This window comes from Pipistrellus hanaki (assembly GCF_964339955.1).
Source record: "Pipistrellus hanaki genome assembly, chromosome: 3".
NCBI classification, from domain to species: domain Eukaryota; kingdom Metazoa; phylum Chordata; class Mammalia; order Chiroptera; family Vespertilionidae; genus Pipistrellus; species Pipistrellus hanaki.
The window spans coordinates 81,287,359-81,308,369 of NC_140505.1; the positions used below are offsets into that span (position 1 = coordinate 81,287,359).

The 21,011-nt window shown below is 40.3% G+C and overlaps 2 protein-coding genes across 2 annotated transcripts in view; one reads left to right on the plus strand and one right to left on the minus strand.

The window, feature by feature from the left end:
- NEK5 (NIMA related kinase 5) overlaps positions 1–21,011 on the minus strand; it is a 74,315-nt gene that overhangs the window by 53,097 nt on the left and 207 nt on the right. The window contains exons 2-6 of the mRNA XM_084879362.1: positions 16,765–16,861; positions 7,630–7,727; positions 3,034–3,117; positions 2,879–2,949; positions 1,159–1,245 (exon numbers count right to left, since the gene is read on the minus strand). Of these exons, the coding sequence (XP_084735488.1) occupies positions 1,159–1,245; positions 2,879–2,949; positions 3,034–3,117; positions 7,630–7,727; positions 16,765–16,861 (437 nt within the window). The remainder of the gene's footprint in view (positions 1–1,158; positions 1,246–2,878; positions 2,950–3,033; positions 3,118–7,629; positions 7,728–16,764; positions 16,862–21,011) is intronic.
- THSD1 (thrombospondin type 1 domain containing 1) overlaps positions 10,583–21,011 on the plus strand; it is a 169,733-nt gene continuing 159,304 nt past the window's right edge. Inside the window, exon 1 of the mRNA XM_084879356.1 lies at positions 10,583–10,629. The gene's annotated coding sequence lies outside the window, so the exon portion shown is untranslated. The remainder of the gene's footprint in view (positions 10,630–21,011) is intronic.

Below are 21,011 nucleotides of genomic sequence, written 5' to 3' on the forward strand. Positions count from 1 at the left end.
TTCTCTCGTTTTGCTGCTTTTCTGGGACTGGAACTGCAATACACTAAGGCCTAGTTGTTATCTCTAGGAAGGGAAGGGAAGAGATCCAAACCTCATGACCAGGCATTTGCTTGGGAAGGAAAAGTCACCCTAGGGATGAGGTCCCACCCTACAACTGTCCTTTGCTGGGCACCCGAGCTTTCCATCAAAGTGACCTCTGCCATGTCTGTCTAACTGCTGACCACAGTAAGAAGGCATTGCTGGGGGGGGGGGGGGGGGGAGTTCAGAACAAGCAGAAGTGCCTCAGTGATATACAGATTACTTTAGCCACAGGCCCCAGAGAAATTTCTGCCCCCCTTTTAACAACCTAGAAGAAATTGAATTAGGAGCCTAGCCCATAACAAACCATTATCAGAGATAACTCCTTTTGACCTATTTAACAGGGCGAGGAAAACTTCATTTTACTAAAGGTCTGCTCTCATCATATTGCAATGACCCTTTGAAACCCCTGAGGCACCTTATCTCATCCCTAGCTCAGAATGTCTTAGATACCCATGTCCCCTTTCCATCTCTAAACCTCTCCTGCATGTGGGGGCTCTGACTCTCTCATGTATGTGGGGTTCCCATACATATGTATGTATCAAATATGGTTCCTTTTCCTTAATTAATTTTTTTAATTTATTGAAGTTAGAGAGGGAAGGGAGAGAAAGAAAAAAGAAACATCGATTTGTTGTTCCACTTATTTATGCATTTATTGGTTGATTTTTGTATGTGCCCTGACTGGGAATTGAATTTCACACATCCTAGATAATAAAACCCTAATATGCAAATCGACCAAACAGGGGAACAATCAGTTGCTATGATGTGCGCTGACCACCAGGGGGCAGACGCTCGATGCAGGAGCTGCCCCCGGTGGTGATGCCCTCCCACAGGGGGTATACTGCTCAGCCAGAAGCCGGGCTCACGCCTCTCCCACCTCCCCTGCAGGTGGGGTAAGGAGCGAGGGGTCCCAGACTGCAAGAGAGTGCAGGCTGGGCTGAGGGACACCACCGCCCCCTTCACCCCATGCAAGAATGTCATGCACTGGGCCCTAGTGAAGAAAATAAAATTACAAAGGTATCATAAGAGAGAATCCATCTGATTTTACTGAGGCCTTTAAACCCATAGTCAGCCACTCACGTTTTGTTGTTGTAGGGTTTATTCTGACAGATCTCTGGAGACAGATAGTAAGGTGTTCCAACACAAGTTTGAGCAAGTTCTGTGGAACTAGTAAATTATGTTAAATAATAAAATGACATTGTTTATTAATGGAGAAAAAAAAAGGCTTGAGATATGAACATGCAAAAAAAAAAAAGGTATAAAAATGGATAACAAAATTTGATGCATGCAAATATTAAAGAAAAAATATTGTACATTGATAATAGAGTAATAAAAATAGTTTCTTTTTAAACTTATAATTTACTTCCCCAAAATTTACACATTAAAAAAAAAGGTTATGGCCTAAAGTCTCCATAAAGAGGTGCAATTGTTATATTACAAAAATTGTTACATTATAAAAATTGTTATATTACAAAAAGTCCCCTCTTCCCAATTATCAAAGAAATGCAATCTCATGATTTAAATTTGAGAAAAACAAAAGTGAGTAAAGAAGAAAAAAATTATCCATAATCTTACCACCCAAAAACAATTATGTTATTGTTAAAATTCTGATATATATCCTTCCTGTCTTTTTCCATGCAATTTTTCACAATACTATGACCATAGTGTATTTAAAATTCAGAATTCCATAATTTTACCTGATATAACAAATATTTCCTCACATCATCAAGAAGTCTTCAATTCATGAATGCTAGTGACTACATAATATTCAGGTACTGGCTATGCCAAGTCCTATTAAATTTAACCATTTCCCAATGATTAGACATTTAAATTATTACAAATTTCACATTATCCCCTTAAAACAAATCCCCAAAATTAGAACATTTAGAAATCTATTGATATTACCCCCAAATTATCTTCCAAAACAGTTACACCTATATATCCAGCATGTGTAAATTTGTTTGTTTCACTAAGTTCTCCCTAGCTTTATGCATATTAAGTTACATCTTGCCCGAGTCAGTTTGGCTCAGTGGATAGAGTGTCGGCCTGAGAACTGAAGGGTCTTAGGTTCGATACCAGTAAAGGGCACGGACCTCGATTGCAGGCTCCTCCCTGGCCCAGGCCTGGTAGGAGCTCGTGAAGAAGCCAACCAATCAATATGTTGCTCTCTCATAGATATTTCTGTCTTTCTCTCTTTCTTCCACTCTCTCTAAAAGTCAATGGAAAAATATCTTCGAGTGAGGATTTAAAAAAAAAGTTACATCTCAATTGATAAGTTTAGAGGACACTATACCACATTTCCACCATTATTCTATCATGCTAACATTTATCTTGGGAATTTTAACCTCAGATAAAGTACCATCTGAATGTGTTGTTTTTTTCCATCTGAATGATCTAATGGATTTGTTTTTAACCAGGCCCCATTTGCTAGGGAAGGAAAAGTCACTTTATTTTTAAATATATTTTTATTGATTTTAGAGAGGAAGGGAGAGATAGAAACATCAATGATGAGAGAGAATCACTGATCGGCTGCCTCCTGCATACACCACACTGAAGATCAAGCCCACAACCTGGGCATGTGCCCTGACCATGAATCAAATCATGGCCTCCTGGTTCATAGGTCCATACTCAACCACTGAGCCATGTCGGCAGGTGATTAATGAATTTATATAGTTATCTACAATTATCTGGAAACTAAGCTTTTAATATCTTTTTATCTTATTGTAGATAACTTATAATACTTAAAATATACATATTTGGTTGTTATAAATAGGAAAATATGATTTTACAAAGAACTTACTTGTTCAGGTCTCTTGCTATACCAAAGTCCCCAAGCTTTGCAACAACTCCATTCTTGCTAAGAAAAATGTTCTATAAATAGAGAAAATGCTATGTTGTTTGAGAGATTTCAAGAAAACAAAAGATCAGTTCTTTGTTCTTTCTCTGAGTTGTTACCTGTGTTTTTATATCCCGGTGTAAGATCTTCCTGTCATGAATATGTTTCAGTCCTAGAGAAATCTGCACAAACCAACTCAGAATCTATAGAGGAAACATAAATAAAACTTGTGAATATCTGGTGGTCACTAAAGTATCTTCATGATGATATGCAAAAAGAGGGAAATAACATATTGATGTATACATATTTACATGAATGACACTGGTAAGATATAAAACCCAAAATTATGGAGGCGCAAAAAACAATCCAAAAATGTTGGTATCAAAGTGAACTCCAATACACAACAGACAAAAAAGAAAAAAGAAAAAAAAAAGCAAAAGAGAGAGGAGGCAGAAAATTTAAAATTTTCATTTTTTAAAATATTAGGTTGCTAACTACATCAGGGTAGTAGGCAAGCTGCCCTATTTTTTGATAACCCTGGTGCCACTGGTTTTTCCTTTTCAATGGAAGGAGTATGCCACGAGCATAGAACGAAGGAGAAAGAAATGGATAAAATAAAATGTGAGGTTATTAATTTTTTTCATGAAATACCAATATATGTGTACATAATATAAAAACAAAAAAAATATTACCTTTAAGCTTTTTAAGATGTACTTTTCTTAGTCATGATTTTATTTACCTTAGCTGGTCATGAGCCTCTTTAGTAAAATATATTTTATGCCTATAGAGATTTATTTAAACTATTCTAAAATCTCATTCGTACTTTGTTTACCAAATTATACAGAAAGCTAAAAGCAATAGGGGAAAAAAGCTATATTCCAGATACTATGATTCAGTTGTAATTTTAATTCTTACCCAACAAAGGGAAACTTAGTTTAAAATTTTGTAGAGAAAAGTGTTTTTTATTAAATGTGGAAAAATAATACCTAGATAGAAAGAAAGCAGAGTTTCTAAAAATATGAAACTTAATATACAATGTAAATGAGCATAGGAAAACTGCTTGGTGATATTGATTCATTAATCATTTGTACATTCAAAATGTTACATTTTTATTTGAGGAAGAAGTTATATAGGCTGATGCTCAAAAATGCTAAAATAAAACAAACAAATGGCCTAACGAAAGCTGTTGGGCCCTGTCTAGTGTGGCTCAGTCGGGTGGATAGAGTGAGCACTGAGAGGTTGCCAGTTTGATTCATGCTTGGTCAGGGCACATGCCAGGGTTGCAGGCTTGATTCCCAGTGGAGGGTGTGCAAGGGGGCAGCAGATGGATGTTTCATTCTCACACATCAATATTTCTCTTTCCCTCTCTCTCTAAAAATCAATAAAACCTACACTAATAAAAGAAAAACATGCAAATTGACCGTACCTCTGCTACATCAACCAACTACACCCACCAGCCAATCAGGAGCGAGGATACAAATTAACATGGAGCGAGCAGGAGGCATGGGTTTCCCCGGCGATGGAGGAAGCCAAGCTTTCCGCCCGCCCTGGCCGGCCCTGGCCTCTGCTCGAAACTATAAAGTTTCAATTACAAAAGATAAATAAATCCCAACAAAAATGGTGGCAGCCATGAAGCTGGAGAGAGCAGGAGGTTTGGGTTGCCCCCAGCGATGGAGGAAGCCAAGCTTCCTGGTTGGCCCTGGCCTCTGCTCAAGGCTACAAAGTTTCAATTATAGAAGATAAATAAATCCCAGACACCAGGGCCTCTGCTTGAGTTGCCAAGAGGCATGGCCAGCCTGAAAACCACCACAGGCCCCTCGCCCAGGCTGCCCCATGCCCCAAGAGAACCCCTACCCTGATCTGGGATACCCTTCAGGGCAAATCAGCCGACCCCCACCCATGCACCAGGCCTCTAACCAATCTAATAAAAGAGTAATATGCAAATTGACTGTCATTCCAACACACAAGATGGCTGCCTCCATGTGGTCAAAGATGACTGGCCCCATGTGGGCACAAGATGGCCACCACAAGATGGCCAGAAGGGGAGGGCAGTTGGGAGGGACCAGGCCTGCAAGGGAGGGCAGTTGGGGGTGAACAAGCCCACAGGGGAGGGCAGTTAAGGGTGACCAGTCTGGCAGAGGAGGGAAGTTGGGGCGAACGGGCCTGCAGGGAAGGGCAGTTGGGGGGGACCCAGGCGTGCAGGGAAGAACAGTTGGGGGGGACCAGGCCTTCAGGGGAGGGCAGTTAGGGGCAAACAGGCTGGCAGGGGAGCAGTTAGGCATCAATCAAGCTGGCAGGGGAGTGGTTAGGGTGTGATCACACTGGCAGGCAGAAGCGGTTAGGAGCAATCAGGAAGGCAGGCAGGTGAGCAGTTGGGAGCCAGCAGTCCTGGATTGTGAGAGGGATATCTGACTGCCCCCGAGAGGTCCCAGATTGGAGAGGGCACAGGCTGGGCTGAGGGACACACTCACATACACACACACCCCATACACAAATTTTGTGCACTGGGCCTCTAGTTCTTTATAAAAAGAAAAAGAAAGAAAGCCGTTGGGCCATTTCTGGGCACTACTTGAGACAGTGACCTTTCGCATCAGTCACATTAGGCCTGTTTGAGATTCTTCTCCATACACATACAGTGGTGCCTCACACAACGAACTTAATTCGTTCCAGGAGCAAGTTTGTTATGCGAAAAGTTCATTATGTGAAACGCGTTTTCCCATAACAATACATGTTAAAAAAAATAATTCGTTCTGTAGCATAAAATATGCTAAGATGACATAAAAAAAAGATAAATTTTTTGTTATTATTTTTATTTAGATACATCTAAAAACATAAATTTTAAAAAAAAAAAAAAAAAACACACATTTTTTTAATTTTAAGACAGACTAAGTAGAGTCTACCGAATCTTGCACATCTTCATCCATTTTCTGCTTTTTGGCTGATGGTTTCATGAAAAACCTGTCCAAAGTCGTTTGTTTTTCTCTTTTCTCCAACATCTGCCGGAAATAACGGACAAGAGTATCGGAGTAAAGATCGTTGATCCTGTTTGCTTCAGCTGAATCCGGATAGTGGGCATTGGTAAACTCCTGAACTGCTTTCCATTTGACCAGGATGTTCTTGATGTCAGCAGTTGGGATTGGTTGATTGTTTGATTGTTGCTCCTCGTTATCAGATGACGCTTCCCTTTGAGCATTGTCCTGTTGCTGGACCAGAAGTGCTTTGTGTCCTGGCAATTTCTTCTCCTCTTTTGTAATGAAGGTTCTGCTCGGCATTCTTTTCCAGAAAAGACCCGTTTCATTGGCATTGAACACTTGTTGTGGGCAGTATCCTTCATCCTTAATACATTTTTGAAAGTTAATAGAGAACTTTTCTGCTTCTTTCTTGTCAGCACTGCCAGCCTCACCATGCATAGTAACGCTGTGGATTCCACACCTTTTCTTAAATCTAAAAAACCACCCCCTGCTGGCTTTGAATTCTTCTTCATTATCTTGATTGCTGCTACTTCCAGGGACGTTTTTCTTTAGATCGTCATAAATTCTCTTGGCTTTGTGACAGATAATATCTTGGGTTGTTACGTCACCTTTCACCTGCCTGTCCTTAATCCAAATCGCTAATAGCCTCTCCATTTCCTCGTGGATTGAAGACCTATGTTTTTCATGAAATAGTTTTGATACTCCTTTGGCTACTTTGGCTGATTTGATTGCATCCTTATTTGTCAAAATGGTGAAAATGGTGGTCTTGCTGAGGCCAAACTCTTTGACGAGGTCACACTCTTTTACCCCACATTCACTCCTTCTAATTATTTCCTGTTTCATTTCAACAGAAATCACCTTCCTGCTTTTTTTAGAAGCCATGATATAAAAAAAATATTGAGTTTAACTTAAAAGGACGACTGCCGTGATACGTGCGTGATTTAATTCGTAATGAAGAACGATTGCCGCGATACGTGCTTAAGTTAAGCGCAGTGACTAACGACTGCCTGCAGTGCCTGCGCGGAAGGATGCAATACATCGGCAGCGATCGTGGAAGCTCGGGCGAAGCAGTCGTGGAAGCTCGGGCAAAGCGGTTGTGGAAGCTCGGGCGACTTCGTTGTGTGAAACGAAGTTCGTTGTATGAATCATGAAATGAAGTTCGTTGTGTGCAGCGTTCGCTGTGTGAGGCGTTCTTTATGCGAGGCACCACTGTATACCTATCTCCATCAGAAGTACAACTTCCAAGAAGTTTCTTAAAAAAGCTTAGAATATAGTAGGAAAATGTGTTTGTGCAAAAAAGAAAATGGAAATCAAGGGCATTGCTCTTAATAATCAATGAAATGAAATAGCTATTGATAAGAAGAGCTATCCTCTCTAGCAAAGTGAACACAAATTGTAAAAGGAAGAAGAGTGAACCTATAAATATGTCACATTTAAAATGGCCAAGGAATATCCACATTCAGATTTTTTATCTGTGAAAATTAATCTCAGGGACACCCTACATGAGGCTGTCCAAAAATAAGATACTATATTTTCTCAAGCAAACTTCACTCTCAAAGAGATTCAATTTAAGTTCAATTGCAAACATATTCTAGACTAAATCTATCAAGAATATTGATCACTATTTTGTGATTTGAATTCTCTACCAGAAATCATTGCTTCATCTAAACACAGTCTATTACTTATGGGATTATAAATTTAATGTCCCATATAAATTAAAATGGAAATTAGAAGTGTTTTTACCTGATCTTCACTAAATAGCACTCCCCGTTGTCTATAGATTCTTTTCATTAGGTCCCCTCCATCACAATACTCCATCACAATAAACAGCCTGTTGTTCTCTGTAAGAAAAAGCATCATTTTGTTTTGGAAGCATTTAAAATATTTACTAATCACTTGCCTTTCAAGTTCTAGAGGATGGAGAATATGACAGAAAAAAAAGTAATATATATATATATATATATATATATATATATATATATATATAGTTAGCATCAAGATGGACTGAATTCTAATTTCATTTCCTCACTTACATTTCTTAGCTCTGGGACTCTAAGCAAGTTATTTTAATTTCTCTGTGCTTCATTACCTCATCTATAAAATGGATATAATAATATAATAATTTCTCTTAGGATTTTTTATATTATTTGGCCGTCCAAGATGGCCGCCCCATGTCATCACAAGATGGCTGCCCCAAAATAATGAGCTACATAAACTGATGAGCAGAAACAGATCCAGAGATAGGAAAGCATCGATCAGACTCTCAAACCTCAGAGGGATAGTAGGGGAGGGTGGGGGAAAGGGAGAGAGATCAACCAAAGGTCTTGTATGTATGCATATAAGCCAAACTAGTGGTTACGAACAACAGGGGGGTGGGGACATACGTGGGGAGGGGTTTGGGATGGGAATGGTGGGATAAGGACAATTATGTGATACCATAATCAATAAAAAAAATTAAAAAACAAGATGGCCACCCCATGTCACCATAAGATAGCCACCCCCACATTGTCACAAGATGGCCAGCAGAGGAGGGCAGTTGGGAGCAACCAGGCCTGCAGGGGAGGGCAGTTGGGGGTGATTGGGCCTGCAGGGGAGCAGTTAGGTGTCAATCATGCCAGCAGGGAAGTGGTTAAGGGGCTATCAGGCTGGTATGCAGAGTGGTTAGGGGCAATGAGGCAGGCAGCCAGGCATACAAGTGGTTAGAAGCCAGCAGTCCCGGATTATGAGAGGGATGTTTGACTGCCGGTTTAGGCCCAATCCCAATCCCACCAGTGCACAAATTTCATGCACCAGGCCTTTGGTCTGATATAATGTAGCAGCTGTCTTTCTCAACACCCCAGGAAGAGTAAAAAAAAAACAAACCTGTTTTTAGCCGAAACCAGTTTGGCTCAGTGGTAGAGCGTCGGTCTGCGGACTGAAAGGTCCCAGGTTCGATTCCGGTCAAGGGCATGTACCTTGGTTGCGGGCACATTCCAGGTAGGGGGTGTGCAGGAGGCGGCTGGTCGATGTTTCTCTCTCATCAATATTTCTGGCTCTCTATCCCTCTCTCTTCCTCTCTGTAAAAAATCAATAATATATATATTTAAAAAAAAAAAAAAAAAAAAAAAAACCACCTGTCTTTAATTTGGGTATAAACTTTTATTTATATGACACTTATTCAACCATGTTGTTAAGTACAATAAAACTCTTCTAACTGACCTCTGTCTGGCCTCACTAGATTCATGGGCACACTCTATCCACTATGTTCGCCCTTTGAAGGTTACCACTGGTGGGCAATTAGGCTGTAGTATACCCTGTTACCACTGCTCCCACTAATCGAAATCATTTTTCTTGTTCCCAAATCTGTTTATGCCCATTATACTTGTAATTATTACATAAATGATAAAATATTAATGAGAAACAAAAGATGTGATTATTTCTACACAAACTGCATTGAATGCTTTGGAGGACTCGGTAAGTGAATAGCTAAAAGAAAAAGAAAGCCATTGACTTAAATGTTGGATGGGACAACTGGAAAATAACTGGGAAAGCTTTAAAAGGATTGTGTACACAGAGTACCTGTAAATTCTTACTCAACCGTTAAGAAAAGAAATTGGAAATTATAAGTGAGGGTAGCCTATGTAAAAAAGAGTATTCAGTTTTCCAATCAGAAAACTCATAATGTCACTGAAACCTGTTTGGCTCAATGGATAGAGTGTCAGCCTGCAGACTGAAAGTCGCAGGTTCGATTCCGGTCAAGGGCATGTACCTTGGTTGCTGGCACATTCCCAGTAGGGGGTGTGCAAGAGGCAGCTGACCGATGATTCTCTCTCATCGATGTTTCTAACTCTCTATCCCTCTCTCTTCCTCTCTGTAAAAAAAAATCAATAAAATATATTTTAAAAAAAAAAAAAAAGAAAGAAAAAGAAAACTCATAATGTGCTCTTGCCTCATGCTTTTGCCTAAAAAGCTCTTCTCCTGACATTAGCATGACTCTTCACGTTTTTGTTCAATGTCACCTTCCCAATAAGGCCTATCCTGACCATCCTATTTAAAATTGTTCCCTCTACTCCTTCCTCACCCTATCTTATTTTCCCATAGCACCTATCACCTTCTGACATGCTCTTTATTTTATTTTATTTTATTTTATTTAATAAACGTTTATTGTTCATATTATTACAAATGTTCCTCATTCCCCCCACCACCACCATTGCTCCCCTCCACCAGGTTCCCACCCCACCCTCTGCCCTTTCTCCACCCCCCATTGTCCTCATCCATAGGTGCACAGTTTATGTTCAGTCTCTTCCCACACCCCCCACTTCCCTTTTCCCCGAGAATCGTCAGCTCACTCCCCTTCCATACTTCTGATTCTATTATATTCATCAGTTAATATTGTTCATCAATTTTTTTTAATTCCCTTGGATTTTAGATTCACTTGTTGATAGTTACATATTTGTTGTTCATAATTTTTATCTTTATTTTCTTTCTCTTCTGAAAGAACCCCCTTCAGCAATTCATATAATTCTGGTTTGGTGGTGATGAACTCCTTTAGCTTTTTTTTATTAGTGAAGCTCTTTATCTAGCCTTCGATTCTCAGTGATAACTTTGCTGGGTAGAGTATTTTTGGCTGTAGGTTCTTGCTATTCACCTTGAAAATTTCTTGACATTCCCATCTGGCCTGCATGGTTTCTGTTGAGAAATCAGCTGACAATTGTATGGGTGCTCCTTTATAGGTGACTACCTGCTTTTCTCTTGCTGCTTTTAGTATTCTCTCTTTGTCTTTTGCTCTTGGCATTTTAATTATGATTTGTCTTGGTGTGGTCCTCTTTGGATTCCTTTTGTGTGGGGTTCTGTGCGCTTCCTGGACTTTTAGTCTAATTCTTTCACCAGGTGGGGGAAGTTTTCTGTCACTATTTCTTCCAGTATGTTTTCAGTATCTTGCTCTCTCTCTTCTTCTGGGACCCCCATAATTCTGATGGTGGTTCGCTTGAAGTTGTCCCAGAGGTTTCTTACATTATCTTCAACTTTCTGGATTCTCTTGTCTTCTTGCTTCTTCGGAAGAGTGTCTTCTGGCTCTTTATGTTCCATATCTTTGACTTGATTCTTGTGATCTTCCATTCTGTTTTTAGGACTCTGTATAATATTTTTTATTTCAGAGAATGTATTCTTTATTTCTTGTTGATCCCTTATTATTTCTCATTGATCCCTTATTATTTCTAGTTGATCCCTTTTCATATCCTCATAGGTCTCATTTATTTTATCGGCCTTTTCTAGGAAATACTTGAAAAACCTTATAAGCATGGTTTTGAACTCTATATCCAGTCACTTTTTGTCCTCCATTTCTTTCATTTATGACCTGTTTCCTTGTCTCGGCATTTTTGCAGCTTCCCTGAGTTGGTAGCCTTAAAAGTCTCTGTGTTCAGCTTGGATGGGGCAGAGTTTCAGGGTGGAGCCTACAGCCTTGGCTTCCATCAGTCCCACCCTATGAGGCTCCTGAGTCTCAGTGTTCCTCAGTGTCCTTCGGTACTCACTGCAAGCACCTCTGAGAGAAAGGTGCCCTTGAGTTTCGCCCACTACCAAACAGTCTAGGTTCTCCCTCAATGAGCCCGGAACTAGGGTTCAGCTCAATTGGAAGTGGGGTTGGAAGTGGGGTTCGGAGCAGTCCGAAGCTTTTGTCTCCTTCCCACCAGGGCAATCCCTCGGCACAGCCAACCGTCCATCCTCTGCGCACAATGTGCACGCCTCCGGGGGCTCTGCCTTTCGCTGCTCCCCTGGGGTTCCGCCTTACAGCCCAGGCTCCCTCTGTATGAGCCTGGGTCCCCAGGGTCTGGCCTAGAACTGGGATTCAGTGCAGTCGGAACTGGGGCTCAGCACAGTCCGGAACTTTTGTCTCCTTCCCACTAGGGCACTCTAGCAGCAGAGTCAAAGGTCCGTCCTCTGCGGGAAATGTGTGCGCCTCCGGGGGCTCTGCCTTTCGCCGCTCCCCTGGGATTCCGCCTCACAGCCCAGGCTCCCTCTGGATGAGCCTGGGTCCCCAGGGTCTGGCCTAGAACTAAGGTTCAGTGCTGTCGGATCTGGGGTTCAGCAAAGTCCGGAGCTTTTATCTCCTTCCTGCTAGGGAACGCCAGCCAGGCACTCAGCCTCCCCCTCCTCTCCGGCTCCGTCCTCTCCACCGAGCAATGTGTCTCCGTACCTTAGGCTTTTACAGCTCCTCTGATTTTCCTTCTGGTTTTCTCTTTCCTTCTAATCGTAGAATTTCCAGTCAGTCGACTTTCCTGTAGTTCTGGGTAATGTCCATTTTGTATTTTAGTTGTATTTTATTGAAATTGTTGTGTGAGGCTGCAGTTAGGTGTTTACCTATGCCGCCATCTTGGATCTTCCTCTGACATGCTCTTTAAATTGTATTTATGTTTACATTTATTGTCTGTCTTTCCCCACCTTTCCCACTAAAAGATGAGGTAATAAGGCACAGAGAAATTAAAATAATTTGCTTAGAGTCACAGAGCTAAGAAATGATAGTGGTGAAATGAGATGAGAATTCAGTCTATCTTGACTCTAACTATATATATACTACATATTTTTTGTTATATTTTCCATCTTCTAGAAGGTTCTAAGATTGCCCCAGAGTATACACCTCTATAACTCCTTCCCCTTGAGTGAAGACAGAACCTGTAAGTATAATGGGATATCACTCCCAGAATTACGTTATTTTAACAAAGGGGATTTTTGCTGATATAATAAAAGTTAGTAATTAGTTGATTTTGAGTTAATAGAAAAGATTATCCAGGTGATCCTGGCTTAATCATAGAAGCCATTTAAATCTGGGTGTGGGGTCAGAGGCAGAGGGAGAGATTCCAAGCAGGAGAAGGTCTACTAAAGGGCCACCTGGCAGGAAAGAGAACATGGCCTCTGGAAGCAGACAACCACTTCCCAGGTAACAGCCAGCAAAAAAGCAGACACCTCAGCCCTACAATCACAAGTAAAGGAATTCTGCCAACAGCCTGAATAAGTGTGGAAGAGAACTATGAGCCTCAGATGAGATGGCAGCCCCAACTAACATCTTTTTTTGTAAATATTTTATTTTCTGGACAGTTCCTTTGAGAATGGTTCTGGAAGCATTGGGATATTCTTTTAAATATATATATATATATATATATATATATATATATATATATATATATATATATTTAAATACATATTTAAATATATATATAATTTTTTTTAATTGACTTCAGAGAGGAAGGCAGAGGGAGAGAAAGATTAAAAAACAAAACAAAACAAAACAAACAAAAAAAAACAACGAGGAGAGAGAATCATTGATTGGCTTCCTCCTGCACATCCCACATGGGGATTGAGCCCACAACTTGTGTATGTGCCCTGACTGGGAATTCAACCTGTGACCCACTGGTTCATAGGTCAATGCTCAACCACTGAGCCACACTGGCCAGGTCCAATTGACATCTTGATTCAACTCAACTATTGAGACCCTCAGCAGAAAATCCAGCTAAGCCAACCCCAGACTTCTGACCTAGAGAAACTGGATGATACTAAGTGGGTGTTGGTTTAAGGCAGTGGTCGGCAAATCGCGGCTCGCAGAGCCACATGTGGCCCCTTGAGTGTGGCTCTTCCACAAAATACCACAGCCTGGGTGAGTCTATTTTGAAGAAGTGGCATTAGAAGAAGTTTAAGTTTAAAAAATCTGGCTCTCTAAAGAAATTTCAATTGTTGTACTATTGATATTTGGCTCTGTTGACTAATGAGTTTGCCGACCACTGGTTTAAGGCATTAAATTTGTGGTCATTGTTATTCAGCAGCAACAAACAACAATGTAGAAATTTTTGCCTATTTTGTTCACTGAGATATATCCTCAAGATCTAAATCATGCCTGACATATAGTAGGTACTCAATAAATACTTACTGAAGGAATTTAAGTGGAATTAGTTTCGCCTTAGGAACATCTCACCACATTCTACTTATTTTTTGTATGTTGCTTCAAACCTGTGAAACTTCCATACTCTCCACAAATTTTTAATGAACTAGAGCTGGGATTCTTGTGTTCAGAGATAAGTTGTCTGAGGGTAAGCAAAGGCTTTATTTATCTATACTGTCTAGTAAGTGCCGTAAGGACTTCTAAAACTTTCAGATAAGCTTGGAGTTTCAAGACCCAGCATGATTACCCAAAAACATCACAATAACTAAACACAAGGGTGCTCTAAAAAAAAAAAAGCTCTCAGAAGAAAATATAAACAAACTCAGAAAATGTTATTTATACCATAAAAATGACCTCTAATCTTATAACAGTATCCAGGAAAACACTGTCCTCAAATATCCATTTTGCATGGTATAAAGACATACTGTAATCCAGTGGTTCTCAACCTTTCTGATGCCGCCACCCTTCAGTACAGTTTCTCACGTTGTGGCGAACCCCCAACCATAAAATTATTTTCGTTGCTAATTCATAACTGTAATTTTGCTACTGTGATGAATTGTAATGTAAATATTTATGTTTTCTGGTGATCTTAGGCGACCCTGCTAACCTCTGCTGTAGAGCCTAAGACCACCAGAAAACACAGATATTTACATTACGATTCATCACAGTAGCAAAATTACAGTTATGAAGTAGCAACGAAAATAATTTTATGGTTGGGGTCACCGCAACGTGAGAAACTGTATTAAAGGGTCGTGACAGTAAGAAGGTTGAGAATCACTGCTCTAATCTATTAAAGTGGTCCAGTCCGCCGAAACCGGTTTGGCTCAGTGGATAGAGCGTCAGTCTGTGGACTAAAAGGTCCCAGGTTCGATTCCAGTCAAGGGCATGTACATTGGTTGCGGGCACATCCCCAGTAGGGGTGTGCAAGAGGCAACTGGTTGATGTTTCTCTCTCATAGATGTTTCTAGCTCTCTATCTCTCTCCCTTCCTCTCTGTGAAAAATCAATAAAAAATATTTTTAAAAATAAATAAATAAAGTGGTCCAGTCCATGCACTCATTCAGCAAACATACACCGAACACCTACTCTGTGCTAGATGCTGAGGATAAAGTAGTGAGCAAAAGGATCCATTAAAAGGAAGACAAAAATTAAGCCAATTCATAATTTCTTATCTAAATAGACATATGCATACAAGTACAAAGTGCTAGGCAAGATCAGAAAAGGGGACTATAATTTGAATTGTGATCTCAGAGAAGGCCCGAGGATGAGTAAGAGGTAGCCAGATTGGGTCACAGTAATAACCCAAAGAGTGAGGAAAATAAAGATCATTTTATGGTGTTGGTATTAGGAATCAGTGAACAGAAATGAAGGCACTTTATTTAGTGGCTGCCCCTAAAAGTTTTTAATATAACTGAATTCTCTGCTTATGTGTACCACTCAGCTCCTAGGAAGACCTCAGAAGAGTTCCTTTAAATACCCAGTTGTTGAAGCTGGGACCGGTTTAGCTCAGTGGATAGAGCGTCAGCCTGTGGACTGAAAGGTCCCGGGTTCGATTCCGGTCAAGAGCATGTACCTTGGTTGTGGGCACATCCCCAGTCGGGGGTGTGCAAGAGGCAGCTGGCCGGTGTTTCTCTCTATCGATGTTTCTAACTCTCTGTCCCTCTCAATTCCTCTCTGTGTAGAATCAATAAAATGTATTTAAAATAAATAAATAAATAAATACCCAGTTGTTGAAGAAGGTTGCATACAAAGAGTCATTTGAATGCAGTAATTTTCATTTAAAAGAAACATAATGTAAAAGCTCAAAATATAATATCTATGTTTGTTTATTTATTGATTTTTAGCTCCTGATGGTGCTTGAAGATATGTAGGTAGCATTCCTGGTCCATTAAATACTTAGACCTGTGAATCTGAGACCTGTGAATCCCCTCAGTGCCAAGTACTGATTTGGGGAATGCCCTATGAACTTCGGCATGTACAGCCCTCTGACAGCCTATAAACAACCGGCACACTGAATGTGTGTTTATCGCCTGACTCTTCCCAATAGAATGCAAGCTCCATGAGGACAAATATGTTCAGCTTCTTTGTTCACTGCTCTACTCTTGGCACCTAGAACAATGTAGTAAGCTCTGGATAAACATTTGTTACGTGAATAAATGATTTCTGACCACAGTTCTTTTCATGATTATTTGATGGCTTGTTTTGTGTTGTTCCTACCTTTGAAATAGAATGATGGATGGAGATAGAATAGATCTTGTATTCAGGTGTGCAAATGAAGCGATTGCTTCCGTATAGTTTTCCTCTCTGTTTTTGCCATTTGCTTGGCAATGGTGCATAACTATTTGCTGCCTCTCTGTAAGAAGACTGTATAGCCCCACCCATTTCCACAGGCTGTTCAGGGCCTCATGTGGGCAAAGTGCCCCCTTCCCCCTTCACTCCATTATCAAAGTTAACTGCATGGCTGCATTGCAACAGGAATGTGAATCCATAAGAAAAATAAAAGCCACGCCATATCCTAGCAGGATTCCAAACTGATGATGTGGAGTGCTTGTATCTTGATCTTTTCTTTTGCTCAGAACAGTGTGCTCCATATCAGGACTGCTTATTTGGCCTGGACCCAAGAATTAAGGTCCAGTCCACCCACAGACAATATGTCACAAGTGAGAGATAGATGTGTATTATTGTAGGTCACAGAAATTTGTGTGTTGTTGGTGCAGCAAAGCTAATATACCAACTATTAACTATTTAAGGGAGTAAGAATTAAGGAGAAATTAAAAAAAAAATTAGGAAAGCTGTCTATAAAAATTTACTAGTGAAGAAATAAAGATTATGTCTCAAATGACGATTTAAATAAAGGGGAAAATGAGTCCATTCACAAAAACTATACACAGTTCTCAGGAACATATCTTTTACAGAAGTCTATATGATGATATTTTATTAAAATACTTTAAGAATGCTAGAAAGTCAAACCTTGAAACGAACTGAAGAAGGTTACAATGTTAGGATGTTCCATCTTTGCCAGAAGAATGACTTCTTTCTTTGAAGCTTCTTTTTCTTGGATGGGCATCTAAATTACATTAATAGACAGAATAGTCTGTAAAGATAACTTGCTGTCAAGAACATGCTTCCTGCTTACTCCTATTGTAACAGTGGGAATTGTAACCCATCTCACCATTCTTTTGACACTGTTTCTCTAAATGCTATTCTAATATGTAGCTTGTAGATAAACAGCATATTTGTATGAGAATCCTAGGAACTAACTTCAGAAATGCAGACTTCAACCTTCAGCCATCCCAGTTTCGGGAGATTTGCTCTCCTTCAACAGTAAAACCAGAATAATGAAGACCAGGATGATACACACCAAACCATCACTTGACCAGTTTCAAGATCCTTATTGGAATGGACTGTACTGATCTGCACATAGAGAACCTTTCAAATCCCCCCCCCCCCCCTTGATCTCGTTGTTCTGCTTTCCCTCCCCTGCCATATAAAAATCTTTGCCTGCAATGAGATTTTGAGATGGGCTTTGCAACAAGAGTCTTCTGTCTTCTCAGGTGTCTGGCACTTGAATAAACCACTTTCCTTTTTCACCAGCATTTGTCTCACAAGTTTGATTTTCATGGCAACAGACAATTGTTTGGTTTCAGTTACATTATCTAAAATTCTCCAGGGTTTTACTAGCTTTAGCGGAAATTCTGAAACTAATCTCTCATCAGAAAACAAAATTTCCCTTAAATAAATTAAATGCTACTTTAATCACTGTCTGAGATGGCTACTTAGCCTACCTGTGCACCACCATGCTAACCCACTATGGTCACCTTTCACAGTCCACCTTCCCATCAGCAGAATAAGAGAGTGATGCTTCCTCCCATTTTTATATTCTTTTTAGTCCTCCCCAAATGCATAAACAAAAAGTGTTATTTATTTACATTAATTAGTTTACAAATTAATTTGAAATTGTTATGGGTTATGTCTTTAGTTATGGGTTTTGTTTTGTTTTTTATTTATAAAAACTAGCACCTTTTAGTCAATACTTGCAAATATTTTTTATATTTTGTGAATTTCCTTTCAATTTACTCGTGGTGGCTTTTTTTGACACATGGAAGCTTTGTATCTCTATATAGTCAAACTTAGCTATCTTTTCCTTTATAATTTCTGTCCCAGTGAATGTTTGGGGTCATAACTGGAGCATTATCAAAATTGTACTATGTGAAAGCTAGAGCCTTGAGAACGCTACTGACTGATCTAAGACATGAACAAAAGAAATTCAAAGTCAAGGAAGAGAAAGCATCAGCAGTATTTAAAAAGAAATTTCATCTAGAAATGTTACAGGGCAGTGAGAAGCTAGGAAAATTCCAGGGCAATGGAATAGGGAAACTAAGACAAGAATGTTAAAACAAGGCCAAACTGTGTGAACAATTTGCAACCAGCTGTAACTGCAAGACTGCAAGCTCTTACCCTTCCCACGGACAGCTTGAAAGCAAACGGTTAATGACTCTCCAACTAAGGGCTGTTTTATTTTATTACTTTTTAAATATACTTTTATTGATTTCAGAGAGGAGGGGAGAGAGATAAAAACAACAATTATGAGAATCATTGATCAGCTGTCTCCTACAAACACCTACAAGGGATCAAGCATGCAACATGGACATGTACCCTATCCAGGAATGGAACTGTAACCTCCTGGTTCATAGGTTGATGCTCAACCACTGAGCCATGCCAGCTGGGCAGGGCAGTTTTATTTTTTACTCCATAAACAGAGAAGCCAGCAGTTTCAAGGGACCTTGAGAATTAATATGTACCAAGATATTCAGCAGAGGATTTAAAAATCTATAGACAGGAGGGAATATAATGCCATGAACCCCCACCAACTCGCTCCTCATACTAGCTGAGTGCTGCTCATCTGTGCTCTGAGCCAGATGAAACAGATTTGCTTGCCTGGCTTCTTTAATAATTCTGTTTGCTTTAATTGCTTTAATAATTGGCTTCATCACAATGCAGTCAGGGTCCCTCATTGAAATTCAGGAGGCTGTCAGATAACAACTTTCCTGGTGTTTTGGGTGCCTTTAAAGAGAAAAAAATTCACAGATGACCCAAGGTTTTGAGCCTGGATATCATAAGGACATTGATGCCATGAACACAGTGAAGCACACAGCAGATGAAGTGGGTTTGCTTAGAAAGATGAGAAATTTCTACTTTGGGGTATTTTTATGGTCCCTTTCAAGATGGTTCTCAAGGATCTTCACCCTTAATTCTAGATGCAAGATAATAAGTGTTTATTACTTGAAGATATCTAGCTGGCAGATGAAATGCAGAGCTAAGGCGCTGGAAGGTATCAGGACTGGAGAGGGGGTTTTAAGAGTGATCTGTTTAGTGGTCACAATTGAAGTGAGGTGACTATACAAAGTACAGAGAAATGATGATACCATCGTAATAACTTGATTATTAATTAACAGGAAAGGTGCAAAGGAAAGGCCAGATCATATAGGCATGCCATTTGTGCCAGAAAGCTGCATTTACCACTCTCCACATCTGTTTCCCGCAGAACCTGGGGAAGGAACTGGACAAAGAAAGATTAGACGCAGGCCCAGTAAAGCCTAGGTGACATAGAGAGGGTGCCTGCCTGTCGGTCATACCTGGGAACAGAGCAGGCATATAGACGTGGCCACTGCAGGTGCAGGAATATTTGCTATTTAAGCTCCTAAATAAAGAGCTGCTCTCTCTTGTCTGCTGGCCCACGCACCTGGCTCTCTTGTTGTGCCCTCCCCCCGCCCCCTGCACTCGCCCACACGGCCCGGTGGATCACACACAATGGCCTAATGGGCTACAACTAGCCTATGCTACAGGGGACCCAGCTCCACCATGGGACACTCCGGACACTGGCTTTGCTTTTAGCTCTGCTGGATTCCCGGCTGCACCTTTCCCAGGACTGGTTTAAGGGAAATAGGACTTTGGAAACCAAGGGATATAACTCCATGCAAATAAAGCTTTCTACCACATCTCATTCTCCCCTGGGGGCCTCCAGAAATCCTTATTCCAGTGGCGCCCCAAGAACTCCACTTCCTCTAACAATGGAGAAATTCCACCTGCGCAATTCTCCAATAACAATGCGAGCCAGCAAAGGATACATAGAAGGTGAGTAGACAGTGAGGCCTGAGAAAAAGTAGTCAGATACACAAGGGAGTGAGCAGAATAATGTCATAAAAGGAAGCACTGACAGGACACTAGAATAAGAGCGCATTAGTAGAAGTAAACCATAGATCCATAAAAAGGACCCTATTTTGGTAAATAAAGCATTCTCTTAGAAGTTAATCATCTATACTTTCAGCTTTGATGTAAATTTGGTTAGTCCTCTCTTTTTTTCTTCTTTGCAATTTTTAAACTGTGATAACATAAATATAACAAAGTTTACAACATTTTAACCATTTTTAGGTGTCCAAATCAGTGGCATTATTAACACTGTGCAGCTTGAGTAGTCTATTTTGCAGACATTATGTATAAATCTTTTTCTGATGCTCTCGTGTAGAAATTCTCTAGAACAGGGATGGGGAACCATTTTTCTGCCAAGAGCCATTTGGATATTTATAACATCCTTCATGGGCCATACAAAATTATCAACCTAAAAATTAGCCTGCTATATTTGGTCAAACATTTCATTAACTCGCCCCTCGTGCCTCGGCAGGGCCAGACCGAATGATTCCAAGGACCTCACACAGTGCACTGGCAAAACAGCTGAGTCAGCAACAGAGGAAGGCAGTGCCTCATAGGCCTGCAGGCCACCCACGGACTGCCATGGGAGCCAGAATGGTGTGGACTCTTTTCTTTTCACTCTTGATTTCTTTTTCTTTTTGTGTATATATATATATATATATATATATATATATATATATATATAGTTATCGATTACAGAGATGAAGGGAGAGGTAGAGAGATATAAAAATATCAATGGTGAAAGAGAATCATTGATTGACAGCCTTCTACATGCCCCATCCTGGGGATGGAGCCTGAAACCTGGGCATGTGCCCTGATTTGGGGGGGGGGGGGGGGGGGCGATAGAATGTAACCTTCTGGTTCCTAGGTCAATGCTCAACCACTGAGCAACACTTATTTTTTTAAATGTGTTTACTGGTTGCTGTTTGGACAATGGATTTAGGAGGTGGAATTAACAAGAGTCAACTAGCTCATACCTGTAATAAAAACCCAAAACTTGTTTCCTT